A 21250-nucleotide genomic window follows, 5' to 3' on the forward strand; every position below is an offset into this window, starting at 1 on the left:
GCCCCATAGGGTGCATCCAGCTCTGGCCGGCAACAGATACTAACTGAGGTCTGGAGGAGGGGCATAGAGGGAGGAGCCAGTGCACACCAAATATAGTACCTAATCTTTCTTTTAAGAGTGCCCAGTCTCCTGCGGAGCCCGTCTATACCCCATGGTCCTTACGGAGTACCCAGCATCCACTAGGACGTCAGAGAAAATACATTTATATAGACTGGTTCAGTAATTTTTCCTGACAGTCGGGATCCCAGCGGTCGAAATACAGACGCCGGAATCCAGACAGTCAAAATCCCAACATCGAGCGCAGCAAGTCCCCTCGCAGGCCCGCTGCACTCGCCACGCTTCGGGCTCAGTGGGTGGTGCGCTGCGCTCGCCGCGCTTCGGGCTCAGTGGGTGGTGGTGTGGACCACCACCCTAGTGGGAATACCGCGCAGCAGTCAGGATGTACACTGTACTGTATATCTATTGAAATAGTCTAAATGACAAGAAATAAATAGGGCTCAGATTTCCAGGGGTGTAGTATGGTTTGCCAGCGGTCGAGGTCCCGGCGACCAGCATACCAGCGCCGGCATACCGACAGCTGGGCGAGCGCAAATGAACCCCTTGCGGGCTGGCTGCCCTCACCACGCTGCGGGCACGGTGGCGCACTACACTATCTATTCTCCCTCCAGGGGGGTCGTGGACCCCCGATAGGGAGAAAAGATGTCAGTATGCCGGCAGTCGGGATTCCGGCGCTGGTATGGTGGTCGCCAGGAGCCCGGCCGCCGGCAACCTGAAGACCACCCATTTCCAGTTTTACCTTGACCACAGAATTCCTCTGTTACTCAATCTATAGTAGCAGATATACACTATCGAAAGACCTTGGGTAAATACTGTAGCTAAGGGGCTACCCCATAATAGCAGGTAATAAATATACCCCTAGTTGCTTGGAAGCAGAAATTCTAAAAATAAGAATTTACTCACCGGTAATTCTGTTTCTCGTAGTCCGTAGTGGATGCTGGGAACTCCGTAAGGACCATGGGGAATAGCGGGCTCCGAAGGAGGCTGGGCACTCTAGAAAGATCTTAGACTACCTGGTGTGCACTGGCTCCTCCCACTATGACCCTCCTCCAAGCCTCAGTTAGGTACTGTGCCCGGACGAGCGTACACAATAAGGAAGGATTTTGAATCCCGGGTAAGACTCATACCAGCCACACCAATCACACCGAACAACTCGTGATATGAAACACAGTTAACAGTATGAAACGATAGAGCCTCTCAACAGATGGCTCAACAATAACCCGATTTAGTTAACAATAACTATGTACAAGTATTGCAGATAGACCGCACTTGGGATGGGCGCCCAGCATCCACTACGGACTACGAGAAACAGAATTACCGGTGAGTAAATTCTTATTTTCTCTAACGTCCTAGTGGATGCTGGGAACTCCGTAAGGACCATGGGGATTATACCAAAGCTCCCAAACGGGCGGGAGAGTGCGGATGACTCTGCAGCACCGAATGAGAGAACTCCAGGTCCTCCTCAGCCAGGGTATCAAATTTATAGAATTTTGCAAACGTGTTTGCCCCTGACCAAGTAGCTGCTCGGCAAAGTTGTAAAGCCGAGACCCCTCGGGCAGCCGCCCAAGATGAGCCCACCTTCCTTGTGGAATGGGCATTGACAGATTTAGGCTGTGGCAGGCCTGCCACAGTATGTGCAAGCTGAATTGTACTACAAATCCAACGAGCAATAGTCTGCTTAGAAGCAGGAGCACCCAGCTTGTTGGGTGCATATAGGATAAACAGCGAGTCAGATTTTCTGACTCCAGCAGTCCTGGAAACATATATTTTCAGGGCCCTGACAACGTCTAGCAACTTGGAGTCCTCCAAATCCTTAGTAGCCGCAGGCACCACAATAGGCTGGTTCAGGTGAAACGCTGACACCACCTTAGGGAGAAACTGGGGACGAGTCCTCAATTCTGCCCTATCCATATGAAAAATCAGATAAGGGCTTTTACATGATAAAGCCGCCAATTCTGACACTCGCCTGGCTGATGCCAGGGCCAATAACATGACCACTTTCCACGTGAGATATTTCAGATCCACGGTTTTTAGTGGCTCAAACCAATGTGATTTCAAGAAATTCAACATCACGTTGAGATCCCAAGGTGCCACAGGAGGCACAAATGGGGGCTGAATATGCAGCACTCCTTTCACAAATGTCTGAACTTCAGGTACTGAAGCTAGTTCCTTTTGAAAGAAAATCGACAGAGCCGAGATCTGTACTTTAATGGAGCCTAGTTTTAGGCCCATATTCACTCCTGCTTGCAGGAAATGCAGAAATCGACCCAGTTGAAATTCCTCTGTTGGGGCCTTTTTGGCCTCGCACCATGCAACATATTTCCGCCATATGCGGTGATAATGTTTTGCCGTAACATCTTTCCTGGCTTTAATAAGCGTCGGAATGACTTCCTCCGGAATGCCCTTTTCCTTCAGGATCCGGCGTTCAACCGCCATGCCGTCAAACGCAGCCGTGGTAAGTCTTGGAACAGACAGGGGCCCTGCTGTAGCTGGTCCTGTCTGAGCGGCAGTGACCAAGGGACCTCTGAGATCATCTCTTGATGTTCCGGGCACCACGCTCTTCTTGGCCAATCCGGAACCACGAGAATTGTGTTTACTCCTCGCTTTCTTATTATTCTCAGTACCTTTGGTATGAGAGGTAGAGGAGGGAACACATACACTGACCGGTACACCCACGGTGTCACTAGGGCGTCCACCGCTATCGCCTGAGGGTCTCTTGACCTGGCGCAATACTTCTCTAGTTTTTTGTTTATGCGGGACGCCATCATGTCCACCTGTGGACGACCCCATTGATTTACAATCATTTGGAAGACTTCTGGATGAAGTCCCCACTCTCCCGGGTGGAGGTCGTGCCTGCTGAGAAAGTCTGCTTCCCAGTTGTCCACTCCCGGGATGAACACTGCTGACAGTGCTAGTACATGATTCTCCGCCCATCGGAGAATTTTTGTGGCTTCTGCCATCGCCGTCCTGCTTCTTGTGCCGCCCTGTCGATTCACATGGGCGACTGCCGTGATGTTGTCTGACTGGATCAGCACCGGCTGGTGTAGGAGCAGGGATTTTGCTTGACTTAGGGCATTGTAAATGGCCCTTAGTTCCAGAATATTTATGTGAAGGGCAGTCTCCTGACTTGACCATAGTCCTTGGAAATTTCTTCCCTTTGTGACTGCCCCCCAGCCTCGTAGGCTGGCATCCGTGGTCACCAGGACCCAGTCCTGTATGCCGAATCTGCGGCCCTCCAGAAGATGAGCACTGTGCAGCCACCACAGAAGAGACACCCTGGTTCGTGGAGACAGGGTTATTAAACGATGCATCTGAAGATGCGATCCGGACCACTTGTCCAACAGGTCCCACTGAAAGATTCTGGCATGGAACCTGCCGAATGGAATTGCTTCGTAAGAAGCTACCATCTTTCCCAGGACCCGCGTGCAGTGATGCACCGATACCTGTTTTGGTTTTAGGAGGTCTCTGACTAGAGAAGACAACTCCCTGGCTTTCTCCTCCGGGAGAAACACTTTTTTCTGGGCCGTGTCCAGAATCATTCCCAGGAACATTAGACGTGTCGTGGGGACCAGCTGTGACTTTGGGATATTCAGAATCCAACCGTGCTGGCTCAGCACTTCCTGAGATAGTGCTACTCCCACTAACAACTGTTCCTTGGATCGTGCCTTTATTAGGAGATCGTCCAAGTATGGGATAATTAAAACTCCCTTTTTTCGAAGGAGTATCATCATTTCCGCCATAACCTTGGTAAATACCCTCGGTGCCGTGGAGAGTCCAAACGGCAGCGTCTGGAATTGGTAATGGCAATCCTGTACCACAAATCTGAGGTACTCCTGGTGAGAATTGTAAATGGGGACATGCAGGTAAGCATCCTTGATGTCCAGGGATACCATGTAATCCCCCTCGTCCAGGCTTGCAATAACCGCCCTGAGCGATTCCATCTTGAACTTGAATTTTTTTATGTATGTGTTCAAGGACTTCAAATTTAAAATGGGTCTCACCGAACCGTCCGGTTTCGGTACCACAAATAGTGTGGAATAGTAACCCCGGCCTTGTTGAAGTAGGGGTACCTTGATTATCACCTGCTGGGAATACAGCTTGTGAATTGCCGCTAGCACTGCCTCCCTGTCTGAGGGAGCAATCGGCAAGGCGGATTTTAGGAAACGGCGGGGTGGAATCGCCTCGAATTCCAGCCTGTATCCCTGAGATACTATTTGAAGGATCCAGGGATCCACCTGTGAGCGAACCCACTGATCGCTGAAATTCCTGAGGCGGGCCCCCACCGTACCTGGCTCCGCTTGTGAAGCCCCACCGTCATGCGGCGGACTTGGAAGAGGAAGCGGGGGAGGACTTTTGTTCCTGGGAACCTGCTGTTTGCTGCAGCCTTTTTCCCCTGCCTCTGCCTCTTGACAGAAAAGACCCTCCTTTTCCCCGCTTGTTTTTCTGGGATCGAAAGGACTGAACCTGATAAAATGGCGCCTTCTTAGGCTGTGAGGGGACATGGGGTAAAAATGCTGACTTCCCAGACGTTGCTGTGGAAACTAGGTCGGAGAGACCATCCCCAAATAATTCCTCCCCTTTATAAGGCAAAACTTCCATGTGCCTTTTGGAATCTGCATCTCCAGTCCACTGGCGAGTCCATAAGCATCTCCTAGCAGAGATAGATAGTGCACTTACTTTAGATGCCAGCCGGCAGATTTCCCTCTGTGCATCTCTCATGTATAAGACTGAGTCTTTGATATGGTCAATTGTTAACAGGATCGTGTCTCTGTCTAGTGTGTCAATATTTTCTGACAGGTTATCTGACCATGCAGCGGCAGCACTGCACATCCAAGCTGACGCAATTGCTGGTCTGAGTATAATGCCTGAGTGTGTATATACAGACTTCAGGATCGCCTCCTGCCTTCTATCAGCAGGTTCCTTAAGGGCGGCCGTATCCTGGGACGGTAGTGCCACCTTTTTTGACAAACGTGTGAGCGCTTTATCCACCCTCGGGGGTGTTTCCCAACGTAACCTATCCTCTGGCGGGAAAGGGAACGCCATTAGTAATTTCTTAGGAATCGCCAATTTCTTATCAGGGGAAGCCCACGCTTCTTCACACACTTCATTTAATTCATCTGACGGGGGAAAAACTACAGGTAGTTTTTTCTCCCCAAACATAATACCCTTTTTTGTGGTACCTGGATGTAAATCAGAAATATTTAAAACCTCTTTCATTGCCTCAATCATGCAGCGAATGGCCTTAACGGGCATTAAATTTGACTCATCGTCGTCGACACTGGCGTCAGTATCCGTGTCGACATCTACTTGTGCCACCTGAGATAACGGGCGTTTTAGAGCCCCTGATGACTTTTGAGACCCTTGGACAGGCACGAGCTGAAGACTCGGCTGTCCCACAGTCGGCATGTCGTCAAATTTTTTATGTAAGGAGTCTATACGTGCACTCATTTCTTGCCATAATACCATCCACTCAGGTGTCTGCCCCGCAGGGGGTGACATCTCTGCTAAAGGCATCTGCTCCCCCTCCACATCATTATCCTCCTCAAACATGTCAACACAGCCGTACCGACACACTCCACACACACAGGGAATGCTCAAATAGAGGACAGGACCCACAAAAGCCCTTTGGGGGGACAGAGTAAGAGTATGCCAGCACACACCAGAGCGCTATATATATATACAGGGACTAACTGAGTTATGTCCCTAATAGCTGCTTATACTGTATACAGTGCCAATTTTGTGCCCCCCCTCTCTTTTCCCTCTTACTGTACTGTAGAAATGCAGGGAAGAGCCAGGGAGCTTCCTTCCAGCCGAGCTGTGAGGGAAAAATGGCGCCAGTGTGCTGAGGAGATAGGCTCCGCCCCTTTTTCGCGGCCTATTCTCCCGCTTTTTTTGGGATTCTGGCAGGGGTATTTACCTCATATATAGCCCCAGGGGCTATATATTGAGGTATTTTAGCCAGCCAAGGTGTTTTTATTGCTGCCTCAGCGCCCTGCACCCTCAGTGACCGGAGTGTGAAGTGTGTATGAGGAGCAATGGCGCACAGCTGCAGTGCTGTGCGCTACCTTGGTGAAGACAGGATGTCTTCATGCCGCCGATTTTCCGGACCATCTTCCTGCTTCTGGCTCTGTAAGGGGGACGGCGGCGCGGCTCCGGGACCGAACATCAAGGCTGGGCCTGCGGTCAATCCCTCTGGAGCTAATGGTGTCCAGTAGCCTAAGAAGCCCAATCCGGCTGCAAGCAGGCGAGTTCGCTTCTTCTCCCCTTAGTCCCTCGCTGCAGTGAGCCTGTTGCCAGCAGGTCTCACTGAAAAAAACAAATTCTAAGACTATAACTTTCTAAGAGCTCAGGAGAGCCCCTAGTGTGCATCCAACCTCGGCCGGGCACGAAATCTAACTGAGGCTTGGAGGAGGGTCATAGTGGGAGGAGCCAGTGCACACCAGGTAGTCTAAGATCTTTCTAGAGTGCCCAGCCTCCTTCGGAGCCCGCTATTCCCCATGGTCCTTACGGAGTTCCCAGCATCCACTAGGACGTTAGAGAAAATACAATTATATAAAACAATAACATTTTACCTACACTGTGTGCGCACTCCCATGTACATACCTGTCTAATTCGGTTTCTTTTTCTATAGCTTTCTGAGTCACAGTTATCAGGTCTTCTTCAAGTTGAAGTATTTTACTAGACATTTCTTTACATGCTTTCTTTACTTCTTCATTTTCTGCTTTCAGTATATCAGAGGCTTGGAGCAATCCCTGTGATTTAAAGAAGCAAAAATCTGTTTACAAATCACAATTGGTGCACCTGCACAGAGAGAATGGGTGGAAGCTATAGGGTCACAATTAGGGATGACCACAAACATGGTCAGATGGCAGAAACCTACATACACAGTCAGACGGCTGGAGCCCACATACTCGGATGGCAAGCATGATGGACCATATTTTCCAGCAGTTCTAAATTTCATATGATTTATCTCCATAAGAACCGGATTAGCAATTTGAGCCAAAATATGTAATTGTCAGCCAAATATGTAATGTCAGCCAACTTTGGGGGTCATTCCGACCCGTTCACACCTGCTTTTTATCGCAGCCGTGCAAACGGGTCTGGAATGCGCATGCGCATCGGGCACAATGCGCAGGCACGTTGCTGCCCGGCGACGGGGAACTCTGGGCATCGACTGAATTAAAGAAGAAAATGATCGATGCCGCAATTGCAACGTGACTGACAGGAGGAAGGCATTCCGGGGGGCGTCAACTGACCGTTTTTGGGGAATGGAGATCCGAACGCAGGCGTGTAGAGGTGTTTGGTGGGAGGATGTCCGACGTCAATTCCGGGACCTGAGACGCTGAAGTCATTGCAGTGGGTTATTAAGTCCAGACCTACTTAGAAACTGCACAAAATGTTTTTGCATAGCTCGGCTGCACAAGCGATCGCAGCCTTGCTATGCAAAAATACACTCCCCCCATAGGCAGCGTCTAGTTGATCGTACGGGCTGCAAAAAGTTGCAGCGTGCGATCAACTCGGAATGACCCCCTTTGTACACTAAGAGGCGGATGCAATTAGCTCAGTTTTTTCGCTTACGTGAAAAAAAAAACTGATCTTTTTCGCTATTTTTAGGGCGGAGATTCGCCCTATGCAATGTTTTCGCCTAGGCCAAAAATGTGATAGGGGCGGAAAACATGTGGAACAGCGAATCCACTTGTTTTCCATTTTTGAGGCATTTTTCGCCAATTCCTTTTCACTTAATAAAAGAAGGTGAAAAGGCATTGGCGAAAATGCCTTCAAAACTGCCAAAAACGTCCCTAAATGAATACGAGTGGGGCGAATTCATTAGCTCCGAAATGTAATCGGAACTAATTGCATACGCCAATAAGACTGGCGGCTGAGTTAGGGTGCAAAAGATTTTATATATGGTCAGCTGGCTTTCCGGTCATTATATTTGATACGATAAACTATTTTTAGAGTATCTGAATGAGTTTGCATTAAAACATTATTAATATGATGTTGCAAACAGTTTCCCACATATTATATGTATTTTCCATAGTTATAAAGTCGACAATGACAATGTAGACAGCGGAATATTGAAAACAGCTTGTCGACACAAAAGTAAAGCAATTTTAAGCATTATAAACACTACAGTAAAGCATCATGTTTAAAGTTGTAAAGATGACACAGTAACAATGCTTTACTGTCAACTTTATGATTATTTACGTGACAAACAGCTTCTATATACAGTCAGGTCCATAAATATTGGGACATCGACACAATTCTCATATTTTGGGCTCTATACTCCACCACAATGGATTTGAAATGAAACAAACAAGATGTGCTTTAACTGCAGACTTTCCGCTTTAATTTGAGGGTATTTACATCCAAATCAGGTGAACGGTGTAGGAATTTCTATATGTGCCTGCCACTTATTAAGGGACCAAAAGTAATGGGACAAACTAAACAATCCTAAATCAAACTTTCACTTTTTAATACTTTGTTGCAAATCCTTTGCAGTCAATTACAGCCTGAAGTCTGGAATGCATAGACATCAACAGACGCTGGATTTCATCCTTTGTGATGCTCTGCCAGGCCTCTACTGCAAATGTCTTCAGTTCCTGCTTGTTCTTGGGGCATTTTCCCTTCAGTTTTGTCTTCATCAAGTGAAATGCATGCTCAATCGGATTCAGGTCAGGTCAGGTGATTGACTTGGCCATTGCATAACATTCCACTTATTTGCCTTAAAAACTCTTTGGTTGCTTTCGCAATATACTTCGGGTCATTATCCATCTGCACTGTGAAGCGCCGCCCAATGAGTTCTGAAGCATTTGACTGAATATGAGCAGATAATATTGTCCGAAACACTTCAGAATTCATCCTGCTGCTTTTGTCAGCAAACAGACAGAGAGGAAGGGGGGGGGGGGGGGGGGTTTGCAAATCCCACCCCTACATTTCCCTTCAGCACACTAAAAAATTACCTGCAACCATACCTGAACCTATCTGGTAATAGAAATTCAGAGAATTAGTTTACACGTTTGCAAACACATGTTTAAGCTGCTGAGCCACTTTCAAGGCTTCTCCGATGTCAGCAGTCCTAACACTACATGATAGTAGTGCCCACATAGGGCCATGTAATTTGTCACAGTAGGCCTCATGATAAAGGCTATTAGTAAACCCCCCCCCCCCCTCTCTGTCAGTTTGTCTGTGACCCCTCCCCCTTTCCAGCATCTGATACATACCGTATATACTCGAGTATAAGTCGACCCGAATATAAGCCGAGGCACCTAATTCTACCACAAAAACCTGGGAAAACTTATTGACTCGAGTATAAGCCTAGGGTGGGAAATGCAGCTCTAGCCGTACACAGCCCTCAGTGCCAGATATGCCCTCATACTGCCAGATATGCCCCCACAGTGCCAGATATGCCCCCACAGTGCCAGATATGCCCCCACACTGCCAGATATGCCCCCACACTGCCAGATATGCCCACAGTGCCAGATATGCCCCACAGTGCCTGATGTGCCAGATATGCCCTCATGCTGCCACATATGACCCTCATGCTGCCACATATGACCCTCATGCTGCCACATATGCCCCTCATGCTGCTACATATGCCCCCTCATGCTGCCAGATATGTCCCCTCATGCTGCCACATATGCCCCCTCATGCTGCCAGATATGCCCCCTCATGCTGCCAGATATGCCCCCTCATGCTGCCAGATATGTCCCCTCATGCTGCCAGATATGTCCCCTCATGATGCCACATATGCCCCCTCATGCTGCCAGATATGCCCCCTCATGCTGCCAGATATGTCCCCTCATGCTGCCAGATATGTCCCCTCATGCTGCCACATATGTGATATGTCCCCTCATGCTGCCACATATGCCCCCTCATGCTGCCAGATATGTCCCCTCATTCAGCCAGATATGTCCCCTCATGCTGCCAGATATGTCCCCTCATGATGCCACATATGCCCCCTCATGCTGCCAGATATGTCCCCTCATGCTGCCAGATATGTCCCCTCATGCTGCCACATATACCCCCTCATGCTGCCAGATATGCTCCCTCCCCAAGTGCCAGGTATGCCCCACAGTGTTGTTACTTACCCCTCCGTCGATCCCGCGCTGTCTTCTGGAGGGACACGAAGCGCACAGCACGCGCCTCTCCTGTGTCCCTCCTGCATCTTCGGCGGCCGCGGCATGTCTATTAAAGGAAGTGCCGGTTCGTGATCAGAGGTCACGAACGGGTACTTCCTGTAATAGAACCGCCGCTGCTGCCGCCGGAGATGCAGGAGGGACACAGGAGAGCCGCACGCTGTGCGCTTCGTGTCCCTCCTTCACACTGCTCTGCCTCTGCCTGTCACTGACTCGAGTATAAGCCGAGGTGGCTTTTTCAGCACAAAAAAAAGTGCTGAAAAAGTCGGCTTATACTCGAGTATATACGGTAATTATTTCCAGGAATAACCGAGCAACTACCAATGTTTGTCTGCTTTTGTCAGCAGTCACATTATCAATAAATACAAGGGACCCAGTTCCATTGGCAGCCATACATGCCCACGCCATGACACTACCACCACCACCACCATGCTTCACTGATGAGGTGGTATGTTTTGGATCATAAACAGTTCCTTTCCTTCTCCATACTCTTCTCTTCCCATCACTCTAGTACAAGTTGATCTTTGTCTCATCTGTTCATAGGATGTTGTTCCAGAACTGTAAAGGCTTTTTTAGATGTTGTTTGGCAAACTCTAATTTGGACTTCCTGTTTTTGTGGCTCACCAATGGTTTACATCTTGTGATGAACCCTCTATATTTACTCTTGTGAAGTCTTCTCTTGATTGTTGACTTTGACACATATACACCTGCCTCCTGGAGAATGTTCTTGATCTGGGCAACTGTTGTGAAGGGGTTTTTCTTCACCAGGGAAATAATTCTTCTGTCATCCACCAGTTGTTTTCCGTGGTCTTCCGGGTCTTTTAGCGTTGCTGAGCTCTCCAATGCGTTTTTTCGTTTTAAGAATATTCCAAACAGTTGATTTGGCCACACCTAATGTTTCTGCTATCTCTCTGATGGGTTTGTTTTGATTTTTCAGCCTAATGATGGCTTGCTTCACTGACCGTGGCAGCTCTTTGGATCTCATATTGAGAGTCGACAGCAACAGATTCCAAATGCAGAATCCAGAATCCAGATTTACCTGATTTGGATGTAAATACCCTCAAATTAAAGCGGAAAGTCTGCAGTTAAAACACATCTTGTTTGTTTCATTTCAAATCCATTGTGGTGGTGTAGTATAGAGCCCAAAATATGAGAATTGTGTCGATGTCCCAATATTTATGGACCTGACTGTATATACTGTACTACATGTGAGTCTGTTAGTGGACAGGAACTGATTGCACCATGGGGGTCATTCCGAGTTGATCGCTTGCTAGCAACTTTTTGCTGCGCTGTGATCAGGTTAAATCTCTGCAAAACTGCACATGCGTATGCACCGCAATGCGCAGGCGTGTCGTACGGGTACAAAGAGGATCGGTGTTGGGGCGATGGATTTAACGAAGAATCCATTTGCACAGCCGATCGCAAGGTGATTGACAGAAAGAGGGTGTTCGTGGGTGTCAACTGACCGTTTTCTGGGAGTGTTTGGAAAAACGCAGGCGTGTCCAAGCGTTTGCAGGGCGGGTGGCTGACGTCAGTTTCGAGACCAAAAAGACTGAAGTGATCGCAGCGGTTGAGTAAGTCCAAAGCTACTCAGAAACTGCAAAAAACTTTTTTGTGCCGTCTGCTGCAAAAGCGTTCGCACACTTGCAAAGCGAAAATACACTCCCCCCATAGGCGGCGACTATCTTGCACTGCAAAAAGTTGCGAGCGAGCAACTCGGAATGACCTCCCATGTCAATTCAGCTAAAAACATGGTAACTATACTAAAGGTGTTGTGTTATATGTCTGCTCAATAAGAACGCTATCAAACGTTTGAGAATTCATATTTATTTCACAAGAACGCTCCAGCAGACTCATTATTTTACTTCACTTATTTGGATACCGACTGCTTTGAGATCAGTGGCTTTCCATGGATGTGTACGTATTAAGTGAACTGACAAACACTAGCAGAAGCAACACATGCTAAACAAGCCGACCATTCACATTTAAAAATTATTGTACATCAGTATACAATGTGTTTGCTGATCATAACATTAATGCATAACTCAAGAAAGATTTAGTACAATCTGTCTTATTAGTTTAAAGAAGAACAAATGAACAGTTGAGGCCGTCAAGGCTGCAAACAGATAAAACGGGAAGAACAATCAATATTCCACTGAACATAACTGTGCAATCAAAACTGTGATTGTCGGCATAAGAACATGGTATAAACAATCATCGGCAATGCAACCATAAAGGGAATACTGATAAGAAAGGAGATAGGAAAACAGAGAAGGTGAAAATAGGGAAAAGTAAGAGAAAAGAAGGGGAGTAGGGAACATGCAGTAACACTTACGGAGTTCCAGACAGTGGGGAGGCTAGATGGGCTCTAAAATCAGGTGTATATTTGAAGGCCAACCAGTTATACCAAGTAGCGGTACAATTAGATGAGGGTGATTTCAAAAAGGACTATAAGTCATCCATTAGCATATAGTGATCAATCCTCTGAGACCAACGAGAGATAGGAGGGCATAAGGTGGCTCTCCAATAACAGTGTATTATGCTTTTGCAGCTTTCATCAAAATGTTGAAGAAGCAAGGTCTTATACAGTTGCAAGAAAAAGTATGTGAACCCGTTGGAATTTCCTAGATTTGTGCATAAATTGGTCATAAAATGTGTTCTGATCTTCATCTAAGTCACAACAATAGACAAACACTGTCTGCTGAAACGAATACCACACAAACAATTATATCTTCTCATGTTTTTATTGAACACACCATGTAAAAATTCACAGTGCAAGGTGGACAAAGTATGTGAACCCTTGGATTTTATAACTGGTTGACTCTCCTTTGGCAGCAATAACCACAACCAAACATTTCCTATAGTTGCATATCAGACCTGCACAACGGTCAGGGGGGAGTTTTGGACCATTCCTCTTTACAAAACGGTTTCAATTCAGCAATATTCTTGGGTTGTCTGGTGTGAATCGCTCTCTTGAGGTCATGCCACAGCATCTCAATCGGGTTGAGGTCAGGACTCTGACTGGGCCACTCCAGAAGGCGTATTTTCTTCTGTTGAAGCCATTCTGTTGTTGATCTAATTCTGTGCTTTGGGTCGTTGTCCTGTTGCATCACCCATCTTCTGTTGAGCTTCAATTGGTGGACAGATGGCCTTAAGTTCTCCTGCAAAATGTCTTAATAAACTTGGGAATTCATTTTTCCGTCGACGACAGCAATCTGTCCAGGCCCTGAGGCAGCCCCAAACCATGATGCCTCCTAAACCAAACTTCACAGTTGGGATGAGGTTTTGATGTTGGTGTGATGTGCATTTTTTGCTCCACACATAGTGTTGTGTGTTCCTTCCAAACAACTCAACTTTGGTTTCATCTGTCCACAGAATATTTTGCCAGTAGTGCTATGGAGCATTCAGGTGCTCTTTTGCAAACTTCAAACGTGCAGTAATGTTTTCTTGGACAGTGCTGGCTTCCTCCGTGGTATCCTCCCATGAACTCCATTCGTGTTCAGTGTTTTACGTATGGTAGATTCGTCAACAGAGATGTTAGCATGTGCCAGAGATTTCTGTAAGTCTTTAGCGGACACTCTAGAATTCTTCTTCACTTCATTGAGCATTCTGCGCTGTGCTCTTGCAGTCATCTTTACAGGAGGCCCACTCCTAGGGAGAGTAGCAACAGTACTGAACTTTCTGCGTTTATAGACAATTTGTCTTACCATGGACTGATGAACATCAAGGCTTTTAGAGATACTTTTGTAACCCTTTCCAGCTTTATGCAAGTCAACAATTCTTAATCGTAGGTCTTCTGAGAGCTCTTTTCTGCGAGGCATGGTTCACATCAGGCAATGCTTCTTGAGAATTGCAAACGCAAAACTGGTGTGTGTTTTTTTTATAGGGCAGGGCAGCTTTAACCAACACCTCCAATCTCATCTCATTGATTGGACTCCAGGTTGGCTGTCTCCTGACTCAAATTAGCTCTTGGAGAAGTCATTAGCCTATGGGTTCATATACTTTGTCCACCCCGCACTCTGAATGTTTACATGGTGTGTTCCACAAAACATGAGAACATATAAATCTTTGTGCGGTATTTGTTTCAGCAGACTGTGTTTGTCTATTGTTGTGACTTTGATGAAGATCAGAACACATTTTATGACCAATTAATGCACAAATCCATGAAATTCCAAAGGGTTCACATACTTTTTCTTGCAACTGTAAACTGAGATAAGTATCTCCATAAGGTTGAACAACCAGAATTCAGGCGTCTTAGGTAGAGTAAGGCCAGTCATTTTTGAACAAATGTCACATATTGCTAGCCAAAAACACTTCAAGACTAGACAACCCCACCATATGTGGAGAGGAGTGCCCAACCCCTGACTGCACCGCTAGCATGTAGAATGTAAGTTGGGATGTATCTGGAGTATTTGTAATGGGCATCTATACCAAGGGGTTAAAAATTTGTATTAAGTAGCTAACACTTGAAGGGAAGAGGAGCTAGCAAAGGTGTGATTAAAAATACAGGTCCACTGATCTTTTGTCAAGTCTTTATGTAACTCCCCTTGCCACGCCAAGACATATGAGGGAAGACCAGCATTCATATCAGTGAGACACAAACAGTACACATGTGAGATTAAAGGTCTAGGAGAGTTAGCAGCCAGGCAAAAAGATTAAAATTTAGTGGGGGTGCCTGACGAAGTGTGTTTCCCAAAAGGGTAAATTAAGTGCCTAGCCTGCAAATAAAACCAAAAGGAATTAGACGGAAGGTCATATTTCCGCTGAAGATCCTCAAAGGAGCTAATGACAGAATTCGTAACTAAGTGGCAAATATGGGATATACCCACCCGCGTTCGAACAGGAGGTCAATCTAGATGGCAGCATACCCAGAGGGAAATCAGGGTTATTAAACAGGGGTGTAGACAAAGGAATCCCAGATTTAAAATCTGAAAGGTTCTTATATTTTTGACAACATTGAAGTGTAGGACTCAGAGTGGAGTGAGTGAAGCAAGGACACTTAGACATCCATGGGAGGACGCTTGACAAAATAGGAGCTGCGTGACTCACAATGAGTGGCCATTGTTTTATAATGTGAAGTCTGGAAATCTCAACAATCCTAGCAAGATGAGTGGTATGGTAGAATGCTAGGACGTAGGGCAACTGAAGGCCGCCTCAAGCTCGGCTTCGATTTAGAGTGATATGCGGGGGTCTAAGTGATCCCCAAATAAAGCCACCTACCATGCTCTGTAAATCCCTAAAGAAGGAAGAAGGTATAGTAATTGGCAGAGCTGGGAGTAAGTACAAAACCTTGGGGAGGATACTCATCTTGATAACGATCTACCCAACGAGGACAGCTTCAGTAAGGACCAATTTTGAAAGTCCGCCCTAAATTGCTTCAGGAGGGGAAGGAAATTAAGTTGAAACAGGCAATTAGTATTAGGAGACAATAGGATTCCTAAGTATTTTAGCCAAGTCGGATTCTAGAGGAATGAGAACAAGCCTTTAAGACTATTCATCATAGAAGGAGGCACCAAAATATTAATTGCTACAGATTTTGAGCAATTTATTTTAAAAATCAGAAACATTACTAAATCTGTTGAATTCATGCATAAGGGCAGGGAACGAGGTCACCGGAGCAGTTACAGTGGCAAGAAGATCATCGGCAAATAAAGCCAACTTATGTTCAGAGTCACCAAACTGTAGGGGTGGTCTTCATTTTTCATGCTGTCGGGGTCCCGGCGCACAGTATACCGGCGCCGGAATCCCGACACCTTTTCTCCCTCTTGGGGGTCCACGACCCCCTTGGAGGGAGAATATATAGCGTGGCTCGCGCAGCAAGCCCGCAAGGGGCTCATTTCCTCTCGCCGCGCTGTCGGTATTCTGGCACCGGTATGCAGTGCGCCGGGACCCCAACAGCCAGCATACCATACTACACCCAACTGTAGACCATTAATATTACCTTTCGAGCTGATCGCCCTTGCTAATGCCTCCATGCATAAAACAAAAATAAGGGGAGATAGAGGGCAGCCCTGATGCGTACCAATCCGAATCACAAATGGGTCAGATAAAGCACCATTGACACATACTCACACGGAGGGACTATTATATAGAGCAAGTATCCTGTGCAAGCAATATGGGCCTAGTCCTAAACGACGAAGACCTTCCATGAACTGTCAGTTAATCCTATCGAAGACCCTCTCCACGTCTGTAGATAGAAGAATCATAGCCTCACCGTTACGCATAACGTGATGGATAAGGTCGATCATTTTTGTGGTATTACCCTTGGCCTCCCTTTCCCTCACAAATCCTACCTGGTCCCCATGGATCAAAGTCGGCAGGAGCTGATTCAATCTATTAGCTAGCATTTTAGCATAAAGTTTGATGTCATTATTTAGTAAGGAGATAGGTCGATAACTGGAACAGTGAGTAGGGTCCTTCCCTTCTTTAGGGATTATAGAAATATGTGCCTCCAAAGATTGGGGGGGGGACGGGGCACATTCTCAGCAGTTATTGCATTACATGCTTTTAAAAATAGTGGCATAAGGGATGACTGGAAAGATTTATAATAGCTCACTGGGAAACCGTCCGGGCCCGGACTCTTGCCAAGTGCAGTAGAGGAAAGGGCCAGTTCCAATTCTTCGATAGTGAAGGGCCTTTCAAGAAACTCCACATCATCCCCTGATAATTATTACCAGTTATTTATATAGCGCACACATATTCTGCAGCACTTTACAGAGAATATTTGGCCATTCACATCAGTCCCTGCCCCAGTGGAGCTTACACTCTATATTCCCTACCACATGTACAAGCACACACATCCATGCCAGGGATAATTTTGTTGGGATCCAATTATCCTACCAGTATATTTTTAGATTGTGGGAGGAAACCAGAGTACCCAGAGTAAACCCACCAAAGTACGGAGAGAATATACAAACTCCACACAGTTACGCCATGGTGGGAATTATGGAAGATAGTCTACAGAAGAGAGATATTCAGTAACTGCCTCCGAAGATGAAAGAGTATCAGCTGGAGATTGAGCTTTTCTTAAATTATAGAGATCAATGATGAGATTGAAAGGCTGTTGCTATTTTCGGAAAGGTGTGGACCCTACGCCCTCCTGAATCTCGTACTGAGTGAACATAAGACCTCTGACGCTGAGATTTCAGGGCCTTCACTAGCATAAAGCCAGGTTTATCTCCCCATTTATAGAATTTGTGGCGATATCTCTGCAAGTCAAATTTGGTTTTCTCTTGCATGAGTTTTTTTAAAGGCCAATCTTGCCTCAGTGAGATCACGCAGCACCTGCTCATCAAACAACTGTTTGTGAGACAGTAACAAAGGCCCTCATTCCGAGTCGTTCGCTCGGTATTTTTCATCGCATCGCAGTGAAATTCCGCTTAGTGCGCATGCGCAATATTCGCACTGCGACTGCGCCAAGTATCTTTGCTATGAAGAAAGTATTTTTACTCACGGCTTTCTCATCGCTCCGGCGAACGTAATGTGATTGACAGGAAATGGGTGTTACTGGGCGGAAACACGGCGTTTTATGGGCGTGTGGCTGAAAACGCTACCGTTTCCGGAAAAAACGCAGGAGTGGCCGGAGAAACGGGGGAGTGGTTGGGCGAACGCTGGGTGTGTTTGTGACGTCAAACCAGGAACGACAAGCACTGAACTGATCGCACAGGCAGAGTAAGTCTGGAGCTACTCTAAAACTGCTAAGTAGTTTGTGCTCGCAATATTGCGAATACATCGGTCGCAATTTTAAGATGCTAAGATACACTCCCAGTAGGCGGCGGCTTAGCGTGTGTAACTCTGCTAAATTCGCCTTGCGACCGATCAACTCGGAATGAGGGCCAAAGATTGGATACGGGCCAAAAGCTGCCTATAGTGAGTCTCTCTTTGTTTTTTTTAATTGGGATCACAATTGAATACATTTACCCCTTATTACACATTTATGTGTCTCCCAGATCATGACAGCAAGTGTATCGGGCGAATTATTAAGGGAGTTGTAGTCCGTAATAGTCTGGAGTATGCCATCCTTCAGTCGTGTATCATGGAGTAAAGTCTCATTAATTCTCCATGTCCACAGTTTCACAAAAGCAGTAGAGAGACAAACTGAAGTAACTATGGGAGCATGGTCCGACAAAGTAATCTGGCCTAGACGACTGTCAGTGAAGAACTGTAATTGATTATGATCCACTAAAAAATGGTCAAGACGGGAATAAGTAGCATGAGGGGTAGAGAAAAAGGTATAATCCTTGACCGTGGGGTGGTGTAGTCTCCAGAGGTCAACTAACTGACTATCATGTAGAAGCTGACGTACCCTATGATGGTCTCTGGAAGAGTGATGCAGAGGCCTAGAAGAACAGTCAAGTGCGGGGTCTAGTATCTAGTTCACGTCTCCCCCTAATATTAAACAACCTTCTCTTAAAGGCTCCAAGAGTCGCAGAACCTTAGTCAAGACTTTCCCTTTGATGTTGATTGGGCGAGTAGACATTATCTAGGACATATACATGGTCAAAGATCTATCATTTTAAAACCTGGCATCTTCCAGCCACTAAAACATGATGAGAGACATCCAAAATAACTAGATAGAGAGGAGTATAGCCACACCTAATGATTTGCCTAGGGGGTTATCACTACAGAACCGGTGAGGATAATTATGATTTCTAAGTGGAGGGGCAGCATCCTGTTTCGAATGCGTCTCCTGTACGCCAGGTCAACCTTTCCGAGTAAAGTTCCCTCAAAAGGGTGGAACGTTTTTCAGGGATGTTTAAGCCTTTGACATTATAAGAACACAGGGAGTCATTCCGACCTGATCGCACGCTGCCGTTTTTCGCAGTGGTGCGATCAGGTCTGTAGTGCACCTGCGTCACAATGCGCAGGCGCTTCACTCCCTGGGATCCTGATGTAAGCTCCATCCTGGATGATCGCAGCAGGTAAGTACTGAGCTGTGCAGAAACTGCACAAACTTTTGTTTGTGCAGCTCTCTGTTCAAGCGAGCGCAGCCCTGCACAGCGATTCCCCCCTCCCCTGTAGGCGGCGACTACCTAATCGCAGCAGTGCTAAAAGTTACCTGCTAGCGATCAGGTTGGAATGAGAGCCATAATTTCAATTACCTAGCTTTTAAAGAGGACATGGTATATTTGGGAGGATGCGCAGAAGATGTACAGAGCCCATCAGGAGACACATCAAGAAATGGAGAACCGACCTCACAAAGGCACCACAACAAATAATCAAGCATGAGAAGGGGAATGGGAGAAAAGGAAGAAAGACACAGATGAGCAAAAAAAAAAAAAAAAGTTGTAAGAAGTAGAATCCAAAGAAGCATACAAAGAAGAACAAGAATCAAAATGAACAGATAAAAGCAAATGTCCGCTATTGGGTAGCATGGGTAAAGCTTGTTCACCCATGAACCAATAAAAAACACGTGGATTGACCCAACTGGAGTAGGCCAACTGCGACCATCACCCAGGGCCTCTAAATCAATTACATAATAGTAGCAAAGTCATGCAAATAGAAGATTAGTACAGAATGTCCTGCTGAGGGTAAGCACATAAACAGAGATCAGTATGCAAACATAGGCATGTCAATACAAAGTCAATACCGTGGTGAGGAGAGAAGTAGTATATGGCAGAGACAGCATAGTGAAACCTAACTGCCTAGTACGTAAAGAACATTTTCAAAGTTAAATCCAGGAAACACTTAGGCTAACAGTCCCAGACCTATCAAAGTCTTAGAGCAAGTAGTAGTAGGAAGGAATCCAGAAACGCCATATAGGAGAGCAATGACCATCAGGTACCAGAAGTCTCTTGGCCAGAGTGTGGAGAAGTCAGGCCCCTCTTGTGACTGCGAACAGGTATCCAAGGTGCCTGCGCTGCAGGAGGCGTGGGAGGGTCCAATCTAGTATGCATTTGTATCCAATCTGGGAATGACGGAAAGGGCAGAACAATCGTTCCAAGTCATCCGAAGACTGTAAACTAAAATTACGACCATCATGGGAGGCTTGTATGCTCAAAGGGAAGCCCCAACGAAAGCATATGGTCTTATGTTTTAAGGCATCCGTGAGCGGTTTAAGGAGCAGTCTGTGTTGAAGAGTATTCCAGGACAAGTCAGGGAGAATTTGGAATTTGGAACCAAAAGATTCATTCCCGTCTAACTTCCTCACTTTTGCCAGAATATCTTCTTTGATGTGGTAGTAATGGAGACTGCAGATAATATCTCTGGGAGACTCAGAGGGAAGGCATGTCGTGCGAAGTGCGCGGTCAAAGAGAATGACATTGTCCGGTTTTGCATTGGTAATCTCAATGAATAACTTGATGAGTGCGTCCACGATACCCGGGCCTTGTACATCCTCAGGGAGGCCACGGATCCAAAGATTGTTTCTCCTCCCTCTGTTGTCCAAGTCATCCAGAGGACGCTGGAGTGCTTTGAGTTCTTGAGCGTGTGTAGAAAAGTATCTCCAAGTCCAACTCACCGAGGTGATCATCCATGTCAGACACACGATGAGTAATTTTGGATAGATCGGCCTGAAGTGCAGATATCTCCGCCTTGACTGTAGCACCAATTCTCTTTTCCAAATCCCAAAAAATCAGATTTCACAGGAAGATCCTTTTTGGTAGGAAGGGACCTGAGATACTTTAAGACATCGGCTATGGTAGGTTCCGGAGAGGCATCAGACCCACTCTGAGGCGATGATGCCATGATGTCGGCGGTATCAGCGGGAGACGAATCAGGAATGGAACATTTATCATCAATCTGGGTAGTTTCCAGGGACAAGATAAGGGAGCAAATTAGACTGCGAGGCCGTAGATCTGGACAACTTGGTGCGAGACGTCCGCCAACTTTTTCTGGTTCTTAACATCAAAAATAAAATGTCCACATAGGTAGTAAAATACAGCAGGACTAGTAGCAGGAGGGGCTACAAACAACATAGCATTACATAGAAGAGTCCCTGGTCACGGCCACAGGAGGCCCAGCCCCAAATTGCGTGGGTGAGCTAGGGGGTCATGGCGTGAAGATGGCCGACACTGCATCAGCCCAGGTGGTATAGCAAAGGAAACATGGGTATC

The 21250-nt window shown here is 46.5% G+C and overlaps 1 protein-coding gene across 3 annotated transcripts in view; it reads right to left on the reverse strand.

Annotated features, from left to right (window-relative positions):
• TAX1BP1 (Tax1 binding protein 1) overlaps positions 1 to 21250 on the reverse strand; it is a 384787-nt gene that overhangs the window by 98797 nt on the left and 264740 nt on the right. For all 3 annotated transcript variants that reach the window (XM_063921979.1, XM_063921980.1, XM_063921981.1), the window contains one exon: positions 6661 to 6809. In XM_063921979.1, the coding sequence (XP_063778049.1) occupies positions 6661 to 6809 (149 nt within the window). The remainder of the gene's footprint in view (positions 1 to 6660; positions 6810 to 21250) is intronic.

Source organism: Pseudophryne corroboree, chromosome 5 (genome assembly GCF_028390025.1).
Source record: "Pseudophryne corroboree isolate aPseCor3 chromosome 5, aPseCor3.hap2, whole genome shotgun sequence".
Lineage (NCBI taxonomy): Eukaryota > Metazoa > Chordata > Amphibia > Anura > Myobatrachidae > Pseudophryne > Pseudophryne corroboree.